The following is a 17,148-nucleotide window of genomic DNA, read 5'->3' as shown; positions in this document are numbered from 1 at the left end:
AAAGAAAAGAAAAACAACCCTCCAAGATCACAAACCCACAACCTCATCACCACCAACAATCGGAAAAGGAAAAAGAAAAACAACCACCGAGAGAGACCCATACCGAACTCTTAGCCGATGACCCACGCCGATCTACCCTTAATGCTGACGCCCACGCCGATCAGAGACCCACGCTGATGCCCACACTTGTCAAATCCAAAACACCAAATCCATAACCCATTGATCGGCTTGCCTTTATGCTCCAGCCTGGATTTCGTCGAAGAGGGAGGTAGAGACGTCGAGTAGAGGGAGAGAGAGAGAGAGAGCAAAGAAATGGTTGGAGGCTCTCAGAGCAAGAATGAGAGATGGAAGAAAGACAGGGAAATGAGAAAGAAAAAAAATAAGAAGAAAAGAAAGCGGGCCCACTAAATAAAAAATAATATAAGTTTTACAATTAGTGAACAGTGCGGTCTTGAATTTGAGATTGCACTATTCATCAATGCCAAATATTATGGCATTTAAAACTATTGATGGAAGTGGGTTTTTTGAGTTTGGTGTGTCAAATACTAAATATTTGGCATTTGACGCACTTAATGAGAATGCTTTAACACTAAACCAAATAAATAAATAAATAAAAAGAGCATTATTGCACGCGCAAAACCCATACGATGAATCTATATAATAATAATCATTTATTTAGTTAAAAACAAGTTCTAAAATTATGTAATAATAACTCATTAAGTTAATATTTCTCAAAAATAATATATATATATATATATATATATTTATATATATTTCACCAGTAAAAAAGAAGTTCTTAGAACAGGTAGGGTCACTTGGTCCTCACAACTCACAACTTGAACTATTGGGCAAACGCCACGTATCCAAATCCTTTCAAGAGGGACTAACATTTTCTATTATGGGCTCCTACCTATACTGAGGCATAATGATCTTGATCCCAGCCCATGCATGCAGATAAGAGTGCCAGTTCAGAGATTTGAATCATTTGATTCTTGCAGGAGATTAATAATAAGTATTCAAAAAAGTTTTAAAAGATTTGAAAGTTTCTAATCAAATTAAACACTAATTATTTCCTAAAAAATAGTAAAAATTAAAATTAAACACTAATTAATTATTAATTCCAAATGTAACTTCTTCTTTTTTGAGGGGTTCAACCACATGTAGCTTTTAGTAGAACGCAGACAAATCCAAAAACCATCATTTTAATATGTCACGTGTGTCTCCTAGCTAACCAACCATCCCTATTTCTTAACATTATTTCTCTTTCTTTGCGTGTAGAAATTTCAACTATATAAACCCCCACATCACACTTATAATCCTCACAATCTCTACAATACCAACAAAATACATTTTCAATTTGAAAGACTTAAACTTATAAATCTCTCTCTCTCTCTCCCTCTTGCTAGCTATACAAAAAATCCAACAACAATGGTCTCTGTGAGGACCCAATCTAAGCATGTGTGTGTGATCGGGGCTGGACCATCAGGGCTAGTAGCTGCAAGGGAGTTGAGTAAAGAAGGCCATAGTGTGGTGGTTTTGGAACAAAACCATGATGTTGGAGGCCAATGGCTATATGATCCAAATGTTGAGGTTGAGGATCCTCTAGGAAGGAACACTTTTTTAAAGGTACATAGTAGTATTTATAACTCTTTGAGGCTCACATCTCCTAGGGAGATCATGGGATTCACTGATTTTCCATTTTTGGTCAAGAAAGGTAGGGACATGAGAAGGTTCCCTGGCCACAAAGAACTTTTTCTGTACCTAAAAGATTTTTGTGACTGGTTTGGGTTAAGGGAGATGATAAGGTTCAACACAAGGGTGGAGTATGTGGGTTTGTTGGATTCTGAAGCCATTGGCAAAGATTTGAGATGGGTTGTTAGGAGTAAAGAGAAGAAGACTGAGAAAGTAGTGGAAGAAGTTTTTGATGCAGTGGTTGTAGCCACAGGTCATTACTCTCAGCCTAGGTTGCCTTCCATTAAAGGTATGTGAAAACAATAAAATGACTTTCTTTCCTTTCTTACACAAATCACATTTACATCTTTGTTAAAAAAGAAAAAGAAAAAAAGAAAAAAGAAAAAGAAAGCACATTCACATCTTTCTAAAAGTTAAGCACATTTACACATGTACTTTTGAATCAAGTTCAAAATAGTCAAAGAATGAGTCCCTATGTAAAGCAACTCTATTCATGAATTTTCTTCAGGTTCATGTCATGTCTAGGCACAATAAAAGGAAAGACACATGACTTCATTAATCTTTTAGATAGTTGCATATATGGTATCTTATTTCACTTTTGAGTAATATTATAGTTACAACCATTTTTACAAAACTTTCCACAACAGTTGAATTTGCAGATTTTTATTGGTTATTGATTAGACTCATTACTTACCTCACTTTATTGTAAAATATTTTGTGATAATTATCATGACTAATGCTTTTACGTGCTTTTATCTATGTTATTAGGCATGGATGCATGGAAAAGGAAGCAAATGCATAGTCATATCTACAGGGTTGCCGAGCCATTTCACAATGAGGTAATGTAATAGAATGATAGAACATTTTTAAATGGTTTAATCATATTAAAATGGTAGAGTACTATATATCATTAAGAATGCAAAAGCTTCAGGATTAAGAATTCGATCTGATTAAAAAATTGTAGTCTAACAACACATTCCAATTAGTTTAATAGTTAAATAAATGACCATAATTAAGCATCTCATTGTACAGGTTGTTGTGGTGGTTGGAAACTCCTTAAGTGGACAAGATATATCAATTGAACTTGTGGAAGTGGCAAAGGAAGTTTACCTCAGCTCCAAATCTCTTAACATTTCAGAAGGTCTATCAAAAATTCTCTCCAAACATGACACCTTGCATCTTCGTCCACAGGTATCAATTCCTCATTTTTCAAGTTTTTACTTACAGTAATTTTAAAATACATAAAAGCAAATAATTTTTATCACAATTATAGTAAACCAAACTAAATTTAAAATGCAATATCATGCAGATAGAGTCTCTTCATGAAGATGGACGGGTTCTATTTGTAGATGGCACTTGGGTTATTGCTGATACTATCATATACTGCACAGGGTAAGACACCCACGACCACATGAGTTAAAATCTAATTTTACATAGTAAATTACCATTTGATTTTGACCTTATTATATTCACTTAGTGACTCCAAACAAAGAACATTCCCATGTCAAAAAGGTTGTTGCCTGATTGGCTGATAATGGCTATATTGACTGGGAGATATGTAATGTGGGACCCTTAAGTTTACAGTATCTAGGTGTTTGTAAATATATTGATCCAACATATGGTCCAATCCACTATGATTAACAAATTAAAAAAGCTTGGTGCACTCTTTATCAGTTATAATAATAATGGTGTGCTATGTGTAGGTATTCATATACGTTCCCATTTCTTGACACCAAAGGGATAGTAGCTGTGGATGATGACAGAGTGGGTCCTTTGTATGAGCATACATTCCCTCCTTCTCTTGCACCTTCTCTCTCTTTCATGGGTATTCCTAGAAAGGTATAGATCTAATATTTTATATCTTATACCTATTTCCACATTTATTCATTTGAAAGTATTACTTATGGGGTTTTTTTTTTTTTTTTTTTTCATTTTAATATGTGTGTGATGATGTGAATGTGATGCAGATTATAGGGTTCCCTTTCTTTGAGTCCCAGGCAATATGGATAGCTCAGCTTCTGTCTGGGAAAAGAACATTGCCATCATGGGATGACATGATGCAATCCATTAAGGATTTCTATCACTCTAGGGATCTTGCTGGTGTTCCAAAGCATTACACCCACGATATAGCAGAGTTTGAGGTAAGAAAAATGGTTATCTTCTGTAAAGTTTCTTAGAGATTGTATATCTTAGATTTTTCAATTAAATTCAATCGTGTATCTACGATAGTAAATGAATTAAATAATTGAATTTAATTGTGCTAACTTTTTTGGTAAACATAATATTTTTTTATGTTGTATCGGTCAATATAGCAACGTCATTAAATATAATATCTAAAGAATTGTTTTTAAGTTTTTTACTTTTTAAAAATTGCATGGTTTTTATGTATTGTAACAAACTAGCAATTGTAAAACTAGGTCTATATTATATAATATATATATATATATATATATATATATAAGCAAATTCTATAAAAAAGTAGATGGTTTAAATACATATATTTGTTAATTTGGACACCCACCAAAACATGGCTTGCACTCTAAGCTGTAATATATGTGTGTAATCCTAATTGCTTTTTGTTGCAGTATTGTGATAGATATGGAGATCATGTTGAATTCCCACATTTAGAAGAATGGAGGAAAAAGCTATGCGTTTCAGTCTTAGTAAATGCTGATGTAAACTTAGAAACATATCGTGATTCGTGGGATAATGATCATGAGCTACTTCAAGAGGCTCTTCAAAGTCCTCATTTCACTCAACTTGGGACTGAAGCTTTTACTCTGTGAAAAAAGCCTATTGGTTTTGCTTGGACCACACAATTTAAGTACTAGTATATTGTCGTTTTGGGATTTTTTTTTTTTTGGGGGAGTGGGAGAGAGGAAAGAACTACTATTATGGTTTATAAAAGTTCTAAAAGAAAAGGAGAGTATGAAACTTCCTTTATTTTTTGTGTTTCTTTATTATTTTGATCAAATATAATTTTTTGATCAAATATTTAATTTAAATCATTCTATTCAATGAAACAACTTGATGAGATTTTAGATGCTTAAGATACTTAAAGTGTTACTTGTTAGCATTAGGTTATTTCTCATGTCAATGAAAACAAATATTGCTTTATTTTCCATTTGTTAGTGATAATATAATAAAAATTTACAACAAATCAAAATTAAGATGAAATCAATCTGAAATACATAAAAAAAAAAAAAAAATTAAAACCAGCCAGAAATATCTATTTTGTGACTTATCCCTGATACAATATCCCAATTGAATCGTTGTATGGCTCAAACCAACTCTACACAAGTGGTTGATTTCAAAACTCTACCAAAGAGACACTTTTCTTTGTCTACAAAATAGTCTATACAAAAACCACTCTATACACATAGTTCTCATCTATCCCACCTTACATTCGTGGGAGGTTGTTAGAGATGTTAGGACCCAAGATGTCTAAACTTACCGTAGGTTATGTACTTGTAGAACAAGAAAACTAACATTAGGGTTAGTCTATGATTAGCCCAAAGTTCTCCCGTATATAAACCTTACTATAGATTCACTGCTATCAAAATAAACATAACGCAGCTACCAAGGGATTTCCATGGTGTGGACACAAATCACTGGGCCAAAACACATTAAATTCTTGCTTCCGCTTCTCGCTTTTCTCTATTTTAAACACCCAATCACTCATCAACTTTAACATTATTGAACACCATGTGATTTTCCTGAATTTATTATTGGGAAACAAACGTACCTTAGAGACAACTTCCTGCAAGTCATACACCTATTAAAAAATAATAATACATCAAGTTGGATATAGGTGAAAGATTACAGAGTAATCGTGGTTCCCATATGACATAATTGGTTTTATGATTTTCTTGAGTAAAACACATGCAATTTTTTTTTTTTTTTAAAGGAAAAAACATATGCTAACTTATTTGAGACAGAATCTCATATATTCCCTAGGTAATATGCTGTTGGCTAGCCATGATGCTTCACATTATCTTTTGAATAATTGAATGTCACACACACTACACCAACTTTAATCCTTGCCTATTCTGTCATGTTTTCAATAGCCACTTTTTCTGGCTTTATTATAAAAGATTTTTGTTTTTTTCCAGAGATGTACCAAACCTGGAAGCACATCAAGATGTATGTTAACATTAATTGCTGTGTATTTAGATATACAAAAAAGCCTTAAGGACAATATAGCTTAGCTATAAAATTGAATAAGAGATGTTGACTTGAATCAGAACTTCCCAGCATAAAATTATCTGTGCTTTATTATATAGGTCCTTCCCTATTTCTTAAAGTTCTAACTTCTAACAATTATGTATTGAATAATGGTCTCACTTGTCTGGAAAATTAAATAATGCAACAATCAGAACATAAATATATGACATGGACTTAAAAAATAAAAAATAAAAAGGCAACTGAAAATTTATAAATATATGCCAATTACATTAGCTGAAAAAACATCCTCTTCATGAGCTTATACTTCACGCTCCTTTCAACGCATAATTGATATTCTCTTTCTCTTTCAAGTTTCAACTATATCAGGCGAAAGGCATGTGGTCCAAAAATTTCACTACTTTTAGGTACCAGACTGAATTGTGAATAGAGATCATACAGTGTGTACGAACACACAGGCTGAAATCATGTTTTGTAAATACGATTTCAAATGCTATGCGGTTATATGTAATTAACTGTGTGCAACAATAATTAACCTTGTAATTTATGTACTTCACCGAGTTACAAAAAGTGCATAAATTATACTGTTTTTATAAATTAATTGACGAAGAATAAGAATCAAAGAGAAAGAAATCTAAATATTTACCACAATTCACCACGTGAAAAGTTGTGGTAGAAATTATTCGTGTAAATAGTTGTAATAGTTGTGGTCTTAGATGAAAAAATCTAAATATGTATGAATAATTGAAAGCAAAAACAAAATCAGTAGTTATAACAGTGATGGCATATTGTCAAGCTTAGTCAGGAGGGCATTGAAAATTAGACAGGTTGGACGTTCATCATGGATCTGGTGGTAGGTCGCTGGGTTAAGAATTAAGACTTGGACTTACATGCTTTTCATGTCACTTCTTCACTTTCCTCTCGAAATTATAAGGGAATCCAATCCACCCACCTTGATTGATAGCCCAAAAACAAGCTAATAATTTGACAATCCACCAACCTAGGTAGCATAATAATAACTCTATATATTTTACGTTAAATGAAGTGATAGCATGTTTCTCAAAAAAAAAAAAAAAAAAAGTGATAGCATAATAAGTCCAAGTTAGGATGTTTAAATATGACATGAAATACTGACTACCAAGAAGAAAGAAAGAAGGAAAGAAAGGAAATTAAAAAAAAAAAAAATTTGTGACATGACATCAATTGAGCCCTATTCTTCATTACAGTGACAGATTTAGGATTTCAAGCTAAAGGACTGGAATCAAAAATATATATATATATATATATATATATAATAATAATATTATTTCTTAATACTGGACTGGCTAGGTTTTTTAAATTTTTAAAAATTTTATTTCTGTTAAGTTTTTGGGTTGGGTAATTGCTAGTTAGGCTAGGCTTGGTTAGGCTAATAGGAGGGAAGGGGGACCTAAGGTTTTGAGAGAAGGGGGTCCAATTGCAAAAATAAAAAATATAACTAATAAAAAGAAATTTCTTAGGGCCAGGTGGACCTGGGCCCCCTTAGGTCTGTTCCTACTTCATTGACATGCTCTCATGCACAAATTACTTGAGTTTGTTAAGGTTTGGAGAAAAGTCGGAGATCAACTTTTATTTTCAAAAATGACAATTTAATACTTAAGTTTGTTAAATTTCCTTATCCTATAATAAATTTGGTTAGTAAAAATATATGAGTTTATTTTTGGATGGGATTTAACTTGAAAAATATATAGTTTGACTCGATTTGTAGTGGCATGTGAATGGTTGTATGAGGAATTTGTTTAGAAGTCTTTTTTCTTTTATGAGAAACTATTTGTTTAGAAGTCAATTGTATTTTTTTAGTATAGGCCCATTGGATTTTATTTTAGGTCTTATTATAGCTAATTATATTATTAGTATTTTCTTTGATTCACCATAGTCAAAGTTCTTTTCGTAATTCAATAATTGGGCTTTGACTCAAGTCTATTTAGATTAGGATTTAAACCTATTGTCTATATAAGGATGCTATTGTCTATTCTTATAGAGACTTATATAAGGAATAAAATTTCAATTAGAATTTTACAATGGCTTGGTGCTAATTCCATCCAACTTTAGGTGCTAATTACTAAAAATTATATCTACCTTAGTGCAAATTCAAAGCAGCCTAAATATTAATTTCTAGGATTATCTAATTTTTCTATTTTACTATTTCCTGCAAATTTCTTTGAAGAATTTTGTGCTATATATCAATTTTGGTATTAATACTACAATTATATATTAAGCTTGTTGTCCTACGTCAAATAGGTTTATGGAATATCCTCAAACTTCAAACGAGAATAATATAATTTAATCTTTTTCTTTGCATGTTAACTGTAGAACATGGAAGTATGGTTTAGTGTGCCAATCATTCCCCCCCCCCCCCCCCCCCCTCTCAAAATCTTGGCAAGTTACATGAATTCATCTACAACTCCAAAAGTAATGACCTTCAACCATTGGCTTGAACATTGCTATGTACTAAATATTTGACTTTTTTTTTGTTAAACTGCCAAATATTTGACTCTTTTTTGTTAAACTGCCAAATATTTGACTCTACAACTCCAAAAGTACTTCAAAATATTTTTCCTAGAAATTACTTGTCACACACGTCACCATAACAACCCAATACATCATTTATGGGTAATATTAATTATTTTTTAAATTTCTATATGCTTATGAGCACTCAAACAAGATTACTTACATTCCATTCATTTGCATTTCTTTTCATTCCTTTATTTTAAAACATCCAAACAAAGTTACTTAATTTTATTCAATTTCTATATTTTCCATTCTTTTCCCTGGCTTAAATACATTTCATTCAATTCCTTTATAATCATTCTATTTTATGATCATTTCATTACATTTCCTTATGAACTCCTAAATGAAGCCTAAATTAATATAAGTGTATTTTTCCCACAAAAAAATTAAGGACCTTAAAGTTGCTCTTAAGGTGTTTGTGTTCACATTAATGCCTACAAGAACATCAAATTATATTCAAGATCATTTACAATTTTTGATCCAATAGAAAATAAGTATCAAGTGACATCTTAATGAGCATGTGACTTATTACATGAGGTTTTCCATTTTCAATCACAAGCAATTTCATTAACCATGTCTGATTCCCTAAAAGACAGAAAATTCATTTCACTTGTAACTAGACTACTTGAGTTATCAAGTCCATTAGGAGAGCAAATTTCATTCTTAAAAAAAGCTTAAACCTCCATATACATATAAATATCAAGGGTTCCATTTTCTTATCCACCAGTAAAGTTGTTTCATATACCATGGCTTAGAAGACATTTACAAGAAATCCGATGGTCCACAAAACACCTCACCCAAAAACCATTAAAACAAAGAGAGATAAAAATCACTCTTGCTATACTTGGCCTAAAATAAGCTGTGGGTTACTAACTGGATGCCTCTGCCCCCTACGCCGCCTAGTGATCTTTCCCCAGCCTATTAGGTTCCTCTCCTCAATGCCCTTTTCACTGTTGGCAGTTTGCTGCTTTAAGAGTGAGCCCACCGTGTTCTCTGCAACGCTGGAAGAAGGGGCACAAGACCGTCTCCTCCCCCTTGTCGACCCACTTCTACCTGCATTTCTCAAAGAACCTGTTTCCCAATGACTACCAGCAGCTTCCATTAGTCCTCCTATTGTTTGGAGATCCTCAGTCACTTCATACCTTGACAAAGAGGCAAGGCTTGGTAGAATTTCACTTTGGAAGTCCTTACGCTGCCTCCCCCTCCTTGTCCGGCCCTTCCTTGGCTGACTTTGTAATAAAATCACACCTCTTTCTTCCTCTTTTTGGACATTACACTTACAGCAGCACTCTTCCTCTTTTGTCTCGGTAAGCCTCAATGTCATGGCCTCAAAGTAATCAATTCCGTCAGGCAGAAACTCATCATCATCATGATTACTATACTTACTACTTAAAACCTTTCCAGACTCATTCTCTGGTTCACCTACCACAGAAGAAACTATCCCAGCAAACCAATGTAAGGAGTCACTTGAAGGAGCTTCAGACATCTTGCAAGTGGTCTTCTCAATACAAATTTGAACCTCTGATGATGAAATGGAAATTATAGCCTCTGCAGCAATCCTCATTAGTTCCCCTAGAAGATCTGCATCTTCCTGTCTTGATGATTGAGAAGGTGTCTCAAGTAAGGTTTCATTAGACTCTCCTCTGGGTGGGGAACACTCCTTGTTCTCTGGACTGGCAGGTGCCTGAAGATCAACTTCTGTTGAGAGAGAGTGCATTGGAGAAGACTCATCCTCATTAATACATGAGTTCAGGTCAATGTGACTTCCAAAACCTTCATGTTTTTTGTCTAGTCCATTCTCTAGGACAAGCTCACTTGCAGTAAGACATTTTCCTGAGGCAGGCACAGAGTCGCAAGTCAATATTATGTCAAGTACATCTTTCTGAGTATTCTCTATATATTCATCTCCATTCTGATGGGTTTCTGACTGGGAGGCATGAGAAGAACACTGATCACTTGATATATGAGGCTTTTCATAAGTGGGAAAACCAAGGATTCTTCTATTACTAGGGGAGCTGCTTGCCTCAAATTTCTTTGGATCAACATCAGGGATACATTCTGAATAAGCTTTTAAAAGGACAGATTCCACCTGGGTTGAATCTTCACTTCCTTTTTCGGGTCTCCCGTCATGTACTTGCTTCACTTTAAGCGGCACCAAACCCCCTGTTAATTCTTCAAGCTTCTCTATTCCATCTATACTCTGGATACTCTGCGAAACTTCCACATCTGAAGAACAGCAATTAGGCATAAAATTCAAGTTTATGCTCTTAGAAGACTTCATGTCCGTTGAACCCTGAACATAGTTTGAAAGGCCTTGGTGTTCAGATGTTAACTCATGGCTGTTATTGTTGTTCACATTATCAAAACTGAAGGATGGTGGGTGAACCCTAAATCTCTTGGGCTCTGATTGGTAGCTGTTGCAAAAGCTATCCTGAACAGAATGAGATATGTCTCCAGTAAGCCCAGGCCTCCCAATTGATGATTTAGAACTACCCAGTGATACAGAGGGGTTAAAACAGGGTAATGCTTGAACAGCAATGGGATTTCGCACCATGTCACGTACAGGTTTTCTACAAGATGCAGCTAGAGATGACCCAGAAATGGCCATATCAGCAAGAGGAACAAGCTCACGTGTAGTGCACATGTAAGAAGCACTGCTTGGTCCAGGTTGGCTATCATTGAGGGAACCATGATTCCTTCCAAAGCTCTCAACACTGAAAATTGTTCTTTTAGTCTGCACTTCTTGGTAACTCTTAGTTAATAAATGAAATGTTGGAGGCTGATGAGCTTGCTGAAGCTCTTCTTTTGATGATTCAGGCAACATGGATAAGTTTTCTGCAAAAAAACCTTGAGGAAAATAATTCAAGTTAAAATGATACCAATTAATAAGAAATACTACACGTCATTATAAGAGACATACGAACTAGCTTAAAAACTCAAAGAATATCAATTGCATAGAAAAAGGCAAATTAACAATGAAATTGAAGAAGTATTAAATTAGTGCAACATTGCAAAAAGATTCTCACCAGCTTCATCACTGAAGGATGACCACTCTCGTTTTCTTTCTTTATTTTCAGACAGTACAACATCTGAGCGAGATTCAAAATCCCATCTGGAACAGGTATTTTGGATATCTTCCTCAGAAGAAATCTGGAAGGTTGATTTTGTCCTTTGGGAAACATCAAGGCATGGGCTCTCCCTGCAACTGGTAGGGCCAACAAAATCAGATTTAGAAGCTGCTTCTTCCTCAAAATTAACAGGCTCATTTAAGTCAGCCAGAGCTGTGGATTTCTTCAATACTGAAGTGGAGGCTTCCTCACAAAAAACATCCTTAAGTTCATTACTGCCATGAAATGGATTTACATCACCATTGCACACAACCTGAGTAATTCCTTTTGAAGTATAATTTGACAGATCAAGCACTTTAGGAACCTTTCCATCTTCCAATGATTCCTCTTCTTCACTGTCAACGTACACATAAGCTGGAAGTTGAAGATCCAATACTTTTTTCCCAATTTTCTTGCACTTGGATTCCAATAGCTCAAAGTCTTTTAAACAATCTTCAGTTTGAGCAGGATCAGGACATGCTTGAGTGTTCTTTCCTTGAATAGAACTCAAAGGAAATTGGACATTTTCAGCACCTGAAACTGATAATCCACCACAAGTAGGGTTTACCCAAGGCAAGCTAGGGGCATGACATGTCTTTTGAGCATATTCACTTGAGACGTGAGACAGAACAGAATTTGACTTTGATGTCTCCAACCTTAGTTCAGGTGTGTACAATTCATTCCTTCTCATTTCATCCATCAATGCCCTCTGTCTACTGTAAAGGCGATGAAGCTCATGGATCTGGACACAGAAACATTTTGAACAAACAAGTGTTTAAAAACCATAAATAGGAACTAAAAACTATCAAGGATTAAATGACTAGTATGACATGCCAAAGGAATGCAGTTGTGATCCATATGGATGATTCAAGGAACAATGGTTTTATTAAAATCAGAAAAATGATACCTATGATTATTTCTATTTCTATTAACACCAAAAGTAGAGATAAAACTTACCTGATCCCTAAATATGGTTTCATGCTTGAGCATCATCTGCTTTAATTCTTCCTTGTGGTACCCCAAAAGCGGATCAAGAGGAAAAGATGACAAAACACCATTGTAGAAGGGTCCACGATCAAACATTTTATCCATATTGTTTATGGGCCATGTGCTGCTATTAGCCTCCATATTAAGATTTATTCTGGAGCAATATCCTGGGAAATTGCCATTATACTGCATATTTGCTCCCATTCCCAGCAGTGCCATAAATAATAGAACAGAAGTGTATTTAAAAATGAAGTACAACTTCAGTTAGAAAAAGCAACCTGCAATAGAACAAATTAAGTCAGTTGGTTAACTTGATTTGCATAAAGAATACAGGAATACCCAGCTGAAACCTTTCTTCATTCTCTCTTTTTTTATGTTTGAAAAAAAAAATACTAGACTCAAGTGAATTTGTAAACTTATGTCTTCATTTATACATCACTAGCACCAAAAAAATAAACAGAAGGGAAAAGCAAGGAAAAGAAATGAAATCTAGATTTAATTCAACCATTTAAATATTGTTGATCAAGATAATAAGAAGATGAACGGGGATAAAAGAATCTGCAGATTTAATTTATCCATTTAAGTAATGTTTCTATAAAAATGTTCCCTAATACTGGCTATCTGTACAGATATTCTCAAAGTTCCAAACAAACCTCATAGGTAATTAGAAAATAGAATGATCCCTAAACTCATCTTCATATTCCACTTAATTGAACAAATATTGTATCATGTACAACCCTGATATAGTTAACCTGCTTTATAAATCAAAGTATCTTGCACCTCCAACATATCCTTGATTCAGAATAAAGTAGCATGATATTACAACTAATGAAGTCCATTTCTCTTAGCACTATAAGCACTCATAAGTTACAACCTAATCACTCACAAAGCTGCACTAAGATGATGAAAATCCTAATATTTGAGCAATGAATTTCCTTTTCTCTAGGCTTTTCATGCGAGTTGTACAAATAAGAAGAGAAAATAGAACTCCTTGATTAGCGTAGGCTCAATTTAAAAGTTCTACATCACAGGATAGAGTTCACAGCCAAAAGTTTGACCACATTGTCAAAAAAAGAAAAAGAATCTAAAGAATTTTCTTACAAGCATCCCCTAAGCACAAATGATCTAGAGCAAACCCTCCAAGTGATGCTAATACCACTAGAGAAGCAATCTACAGGTTGCACAAATTTAAGTAGATATCATATGACCAAGTAATTGCTTAATGCCATGAAATATCTTCATACAAACATAAAACTCATCAAAAGATAGGTTTCATTAAAAATAGCAAAAAATTAGCATAGAAAAGTTCCTGCATTTCACAGCCGTTCAACTACAAGAATTCAGAATGGATAGCCAAATCAGAATAGTTTGATATTAGACTAAACTTGACACAGCAAGCAATGCAGATTGAGAGGGAAGAATAAAAAGTTCTCAATTCTCATCTAAGAAGACTCAAGTCCATATCACAACCCCTGATAATTCAACATATTCATCAGGAGTAGAAACTAGGGCCACACATCATCAAGCCCTCAGAATAATCTTGGTACGATGAAATGTAATTGAAATTTGAAAACCATCCAATGCAATCAGAATCAGAAGCTCCACAAATTAAAGAATCAATTGCATAATACAATGGGCAAAAAGCTAATACTAATATCCAAAATCAAACAGTGTAGGACTAGGTGATATGGTCTCCACCCCCAGAATCAAATAAAGCACCATTCAAAACTGTTTATTTGGATTTTTTTTTCATGTACTAAAAGAGTGGAGTCAGTGCAGGAAAATCACTTATGAATATTAATCAAATATTATAACAGACAAGAATTCCAATGGAATACAAATCCAAACAATTCCAGAGATTATTAAATAGGAAAGGTAAAGTATATTAACTAATAAAAATCAATCCCCTTCAACAGAGTTCCATTTAAGCAATACTAAAATTAATAATGAGTTCAAGGAAACAAAGTTAACTGCACAACCCAATTGTCAAAACCATCAAAATACCACAATCCATTTTTTTCTTTTTTTCTTTTTTTTAAGAACAGTCCATGATCAAACAAAAAGAAAAAATCTTCAACAAACCCATTGGAAAAAAAAATGATCTTGAAGCATAAAATCAGTTAAAATCTTAAAACTTACCTTAGAAAAAAGTGAAAAAAACAATTCTCTGCCATCTCATCTTAAAAAATCCATCATTGGGTTCACTCATTCCACAAGTCATAACTTAGCTCTGCAGCACAAAAAAAGCTAGCAAAACCAAAAGAAACCCATTAATCAGGAAGCAAAGAAAAAAAAACAGCAACCCAAAAGAGCTTAAGAATCCAAAAAGATTTAATAATAAAAGGGTGTCATTCAATTGGCCATGAAAAGCTACATAAAAATGGGGATTTGGATCTACTGGGCCATTCTCTGTAGGAAGATTTAGAGAGAGAGAGAGAGACAGAGAGAGAGAGAGAGAAGGAGAGATATCCCAGATAAGAAAATCCACAGAAACAAACGAAACTTACATGAGAAGGGACATGAAGTTGTCAACACCCTTCTTTTTCATCCCCTTCTCATTTATGTTTTGTTTTTTGGATTTTTCAGGCACACTGTGTGTGTGAGTAAATTGAGGTATGCGACTAGGCTCTAGATTCTATCTATCACTTTTGTTTCTGGTACCCAATTAAAAATCATTTAAAATATTTTATTTTGTAAAACATAAAATAATAATATTAATAATAAATATATTAATTATGAGAAAATTAAAATTAAACTTAGATATAAAGAAATGTTAAGGATATATCCATTTCCACACTCAAATTCACGCATCGCTTCTGTGTCAACTCTTTGTTGAATTTTAATATTTTCACATAGTCTATCCCATGAATTGAAATGTAAAGTTGACACATAAGCAGGGGTGAATTTTTTTTTTTTTAAGAAATAAACACACACAAGGGAGAGGGAAAGATGTTCTAACACAAAACACCATAACTCCACTCAAAAGGTATGATAACTTTTAAAGGAGGATGGAGCAAATTAAGCAGGGTGTGAAATTGGATGTAAATATATGTGTCCCTAACATTTCTCTTAAGATAATTTCGCGTATACTTTAATAGTGTACTCATTGGTCTAAAACTTGATGTAAATCCAGAAATTTTAGGTTGAATCCATTCCGGTTTAAGTAAATGATGTATCTGGAATATATCATAAATAAACAATGAAATAATCTAATAAAAAATTGATACACCACTTTCTTATATAAAAAAAAATAGAAATAAATAAAATAAGACAACGTTACAATACAGAGTTCAAATCTTATATTCCACTTTTCCTGCTCTACTCTATACTTCACCAATAAAAACTTACCACGTGTTCACTTAATTAATTAAATACTATCATTATTGACTTATTAATACTACAGTTATTAATTAATAGTAGTATTTAATTAATTAGGTGAACACGTGACAAGTTTTTATTAATGGAGTATAAAATGGAACAAGAAAAGTAAGACAGAAGATTTAGACTCATACAATACACGCCAATTTAGACATAAAAACAATCTCATTCCTTAAACAATTTTAATATCTAGTTCAATTGAATTTTAGTAATATTTTATTACTATAATAATGCTCTGTTTTTTTTTTTTTTTTAATAATAAAAACATTAATAGACAAATACTATAGTAGTCAGCAATGGGGCCCTTGTACGAGTTTCAAACAATCAAGCAAAGCATGCTGATTTTGTGAATTTCCATTTTCAATACCTTAGAATTACTTAATTGACCCTATAATTTTGAGTTTTATAACTTTTATTTCAGAAATAAGTAGTGGACAGTTTGGGCATTATCTGAGAATTTCCTTTTTTCAATAAACAAAAAGAAAAGAAGTAAAAGAACTAATAAAAGCGACGTATCTTGTTGTTAGCATTAAATGGAAGGTGACCTATTCTAATCACCTCATTAATGAGTAACCTTAAAACTTATCAATATTGATTAAATGATTCTTCACTCTTTCTTTAACAAATTATAATTGAAAGCATTGCTGGCTAGTCAATTCAATATTAATTTCTATTCAGCAAAAATAAAATAAAATGAAATCTCACCATTCTAAATTATCGCATCAAATTTTGGTCAGCATCCCATTTTTTTTAGTAAATATTACTAAATAATAAAGGGAAAAAAAAGGTTAAAGGACATTGTTTTAGTAAATATTTATAGAAAATTTTATGGAAAAAAAATTGACTTTTTTCTTTTTACATATTTTTATATTTTCTATGAAAATAGTATTAAATTTTAAAAAAAATTGTCTATTACCAAATGTCCTAAAGAGACACACGTTAATAGGATCCAATAATAAATTAGTAACATATAAAATTTTACAATGTTTTTTTTGAATCTTGACAACTTCACACGATTTAAATATAATAAAAATAATATTAGCTGTGGCCTGTGGTCCTGTGCAAGTGATGTTTTATCACTTAAAAATTTAAATAATTGTGATAAAATTATGTCTCTATTATTTTTTTTAAAGAAAAGAATTATGTCTCTAATATTACTCAAAAGTTGATAAAAAAAGAAAAGAAAAAAGATATGTTATCATTTTTATGGTACATCATCATAGTATATCATGATTATCATCTCAATAATTGG

At 32.9% G+C, this 17,148-nt stretch overlaps 2 protein-coding genes across 2 annotated transcripts; one reads left to right on the top strand and one right to left on the bottom strand.

The window, feature by feature from the left end:
- Positions 1-1,340: 1,340 nt before the first annotated feature.
- LOC115964175 (flavin-containing monooxygenase FMO GS-OX-like 9) lies at positions 1,341-4,746 on the top strand. The gene is made up of 7 exons (XM_031083529.1): positions 1,341-1,981; positions 2,461-2,531; positions 2,725-2,883; positions 3,002-3,084; positions 3,396-3,531; positions 3,660-3,833; positions 4,278-4,746. Exons 1-7 carry the CDS (start codon positions 1,429-1,431, stop codon positions 4,476-4,478), a joined length of 1,377 nt encoding a protein of 458 aa, XP_030939389.1. The 5' UTR covers positions 1,341-1,428; the 3' UTR covers positions 4,479-4,746.
- A 4,303-nt stretch (positions 4,747-9,049) lies between these two features.
- Positions 9,050-15,130, bottom strand: LOC115963389. Its single transcript, XM_031082373.1, has 5 exons — positions 15,026-15,130; positions 14,658-14,765; positions 12,489-12,796; positions 11,451-12,273; positions 9,050-11,271 (listed from the first exon to the last, which is right to left on the bottom strand). Exons 3-5 carry the CDS (start codon positions 12,735-12,737, stop codon positions 9,263-9,265), a joined length of 3,081 nt encoding a protein of 1,026 aa, XP_030938233.1. The 5' UTR covers positions 12,738-12,796; positions 14,658-14,765; positions 15,026-15,130; the 3' UTR covers positions 9,050-9,262.
- Between the last annotated feature and the right edge of the window lie 2,018 nt (positions 15,131-17,148).

This window comes from Quercus lobata, chromosome 10 (assembly GCF_001633185.2).
Source record: "Quercus lobata isolate SW786 chromosome 10, ValleyOak3.0 Primary Assembly, whole genome shotgun sequence".
In the NCBI taxonomy this organism is placed as follows: Eukaryota; Viridiplantae; Streptophyta; class Magnoliopsida; order Fagales; family Fagaceae; genus Quercus; species Quercus lobata.
Note: the sequence above shows the minus strand (reverse complement) of the source record. Positions and strands in the feature narration are given on the sequence as shown.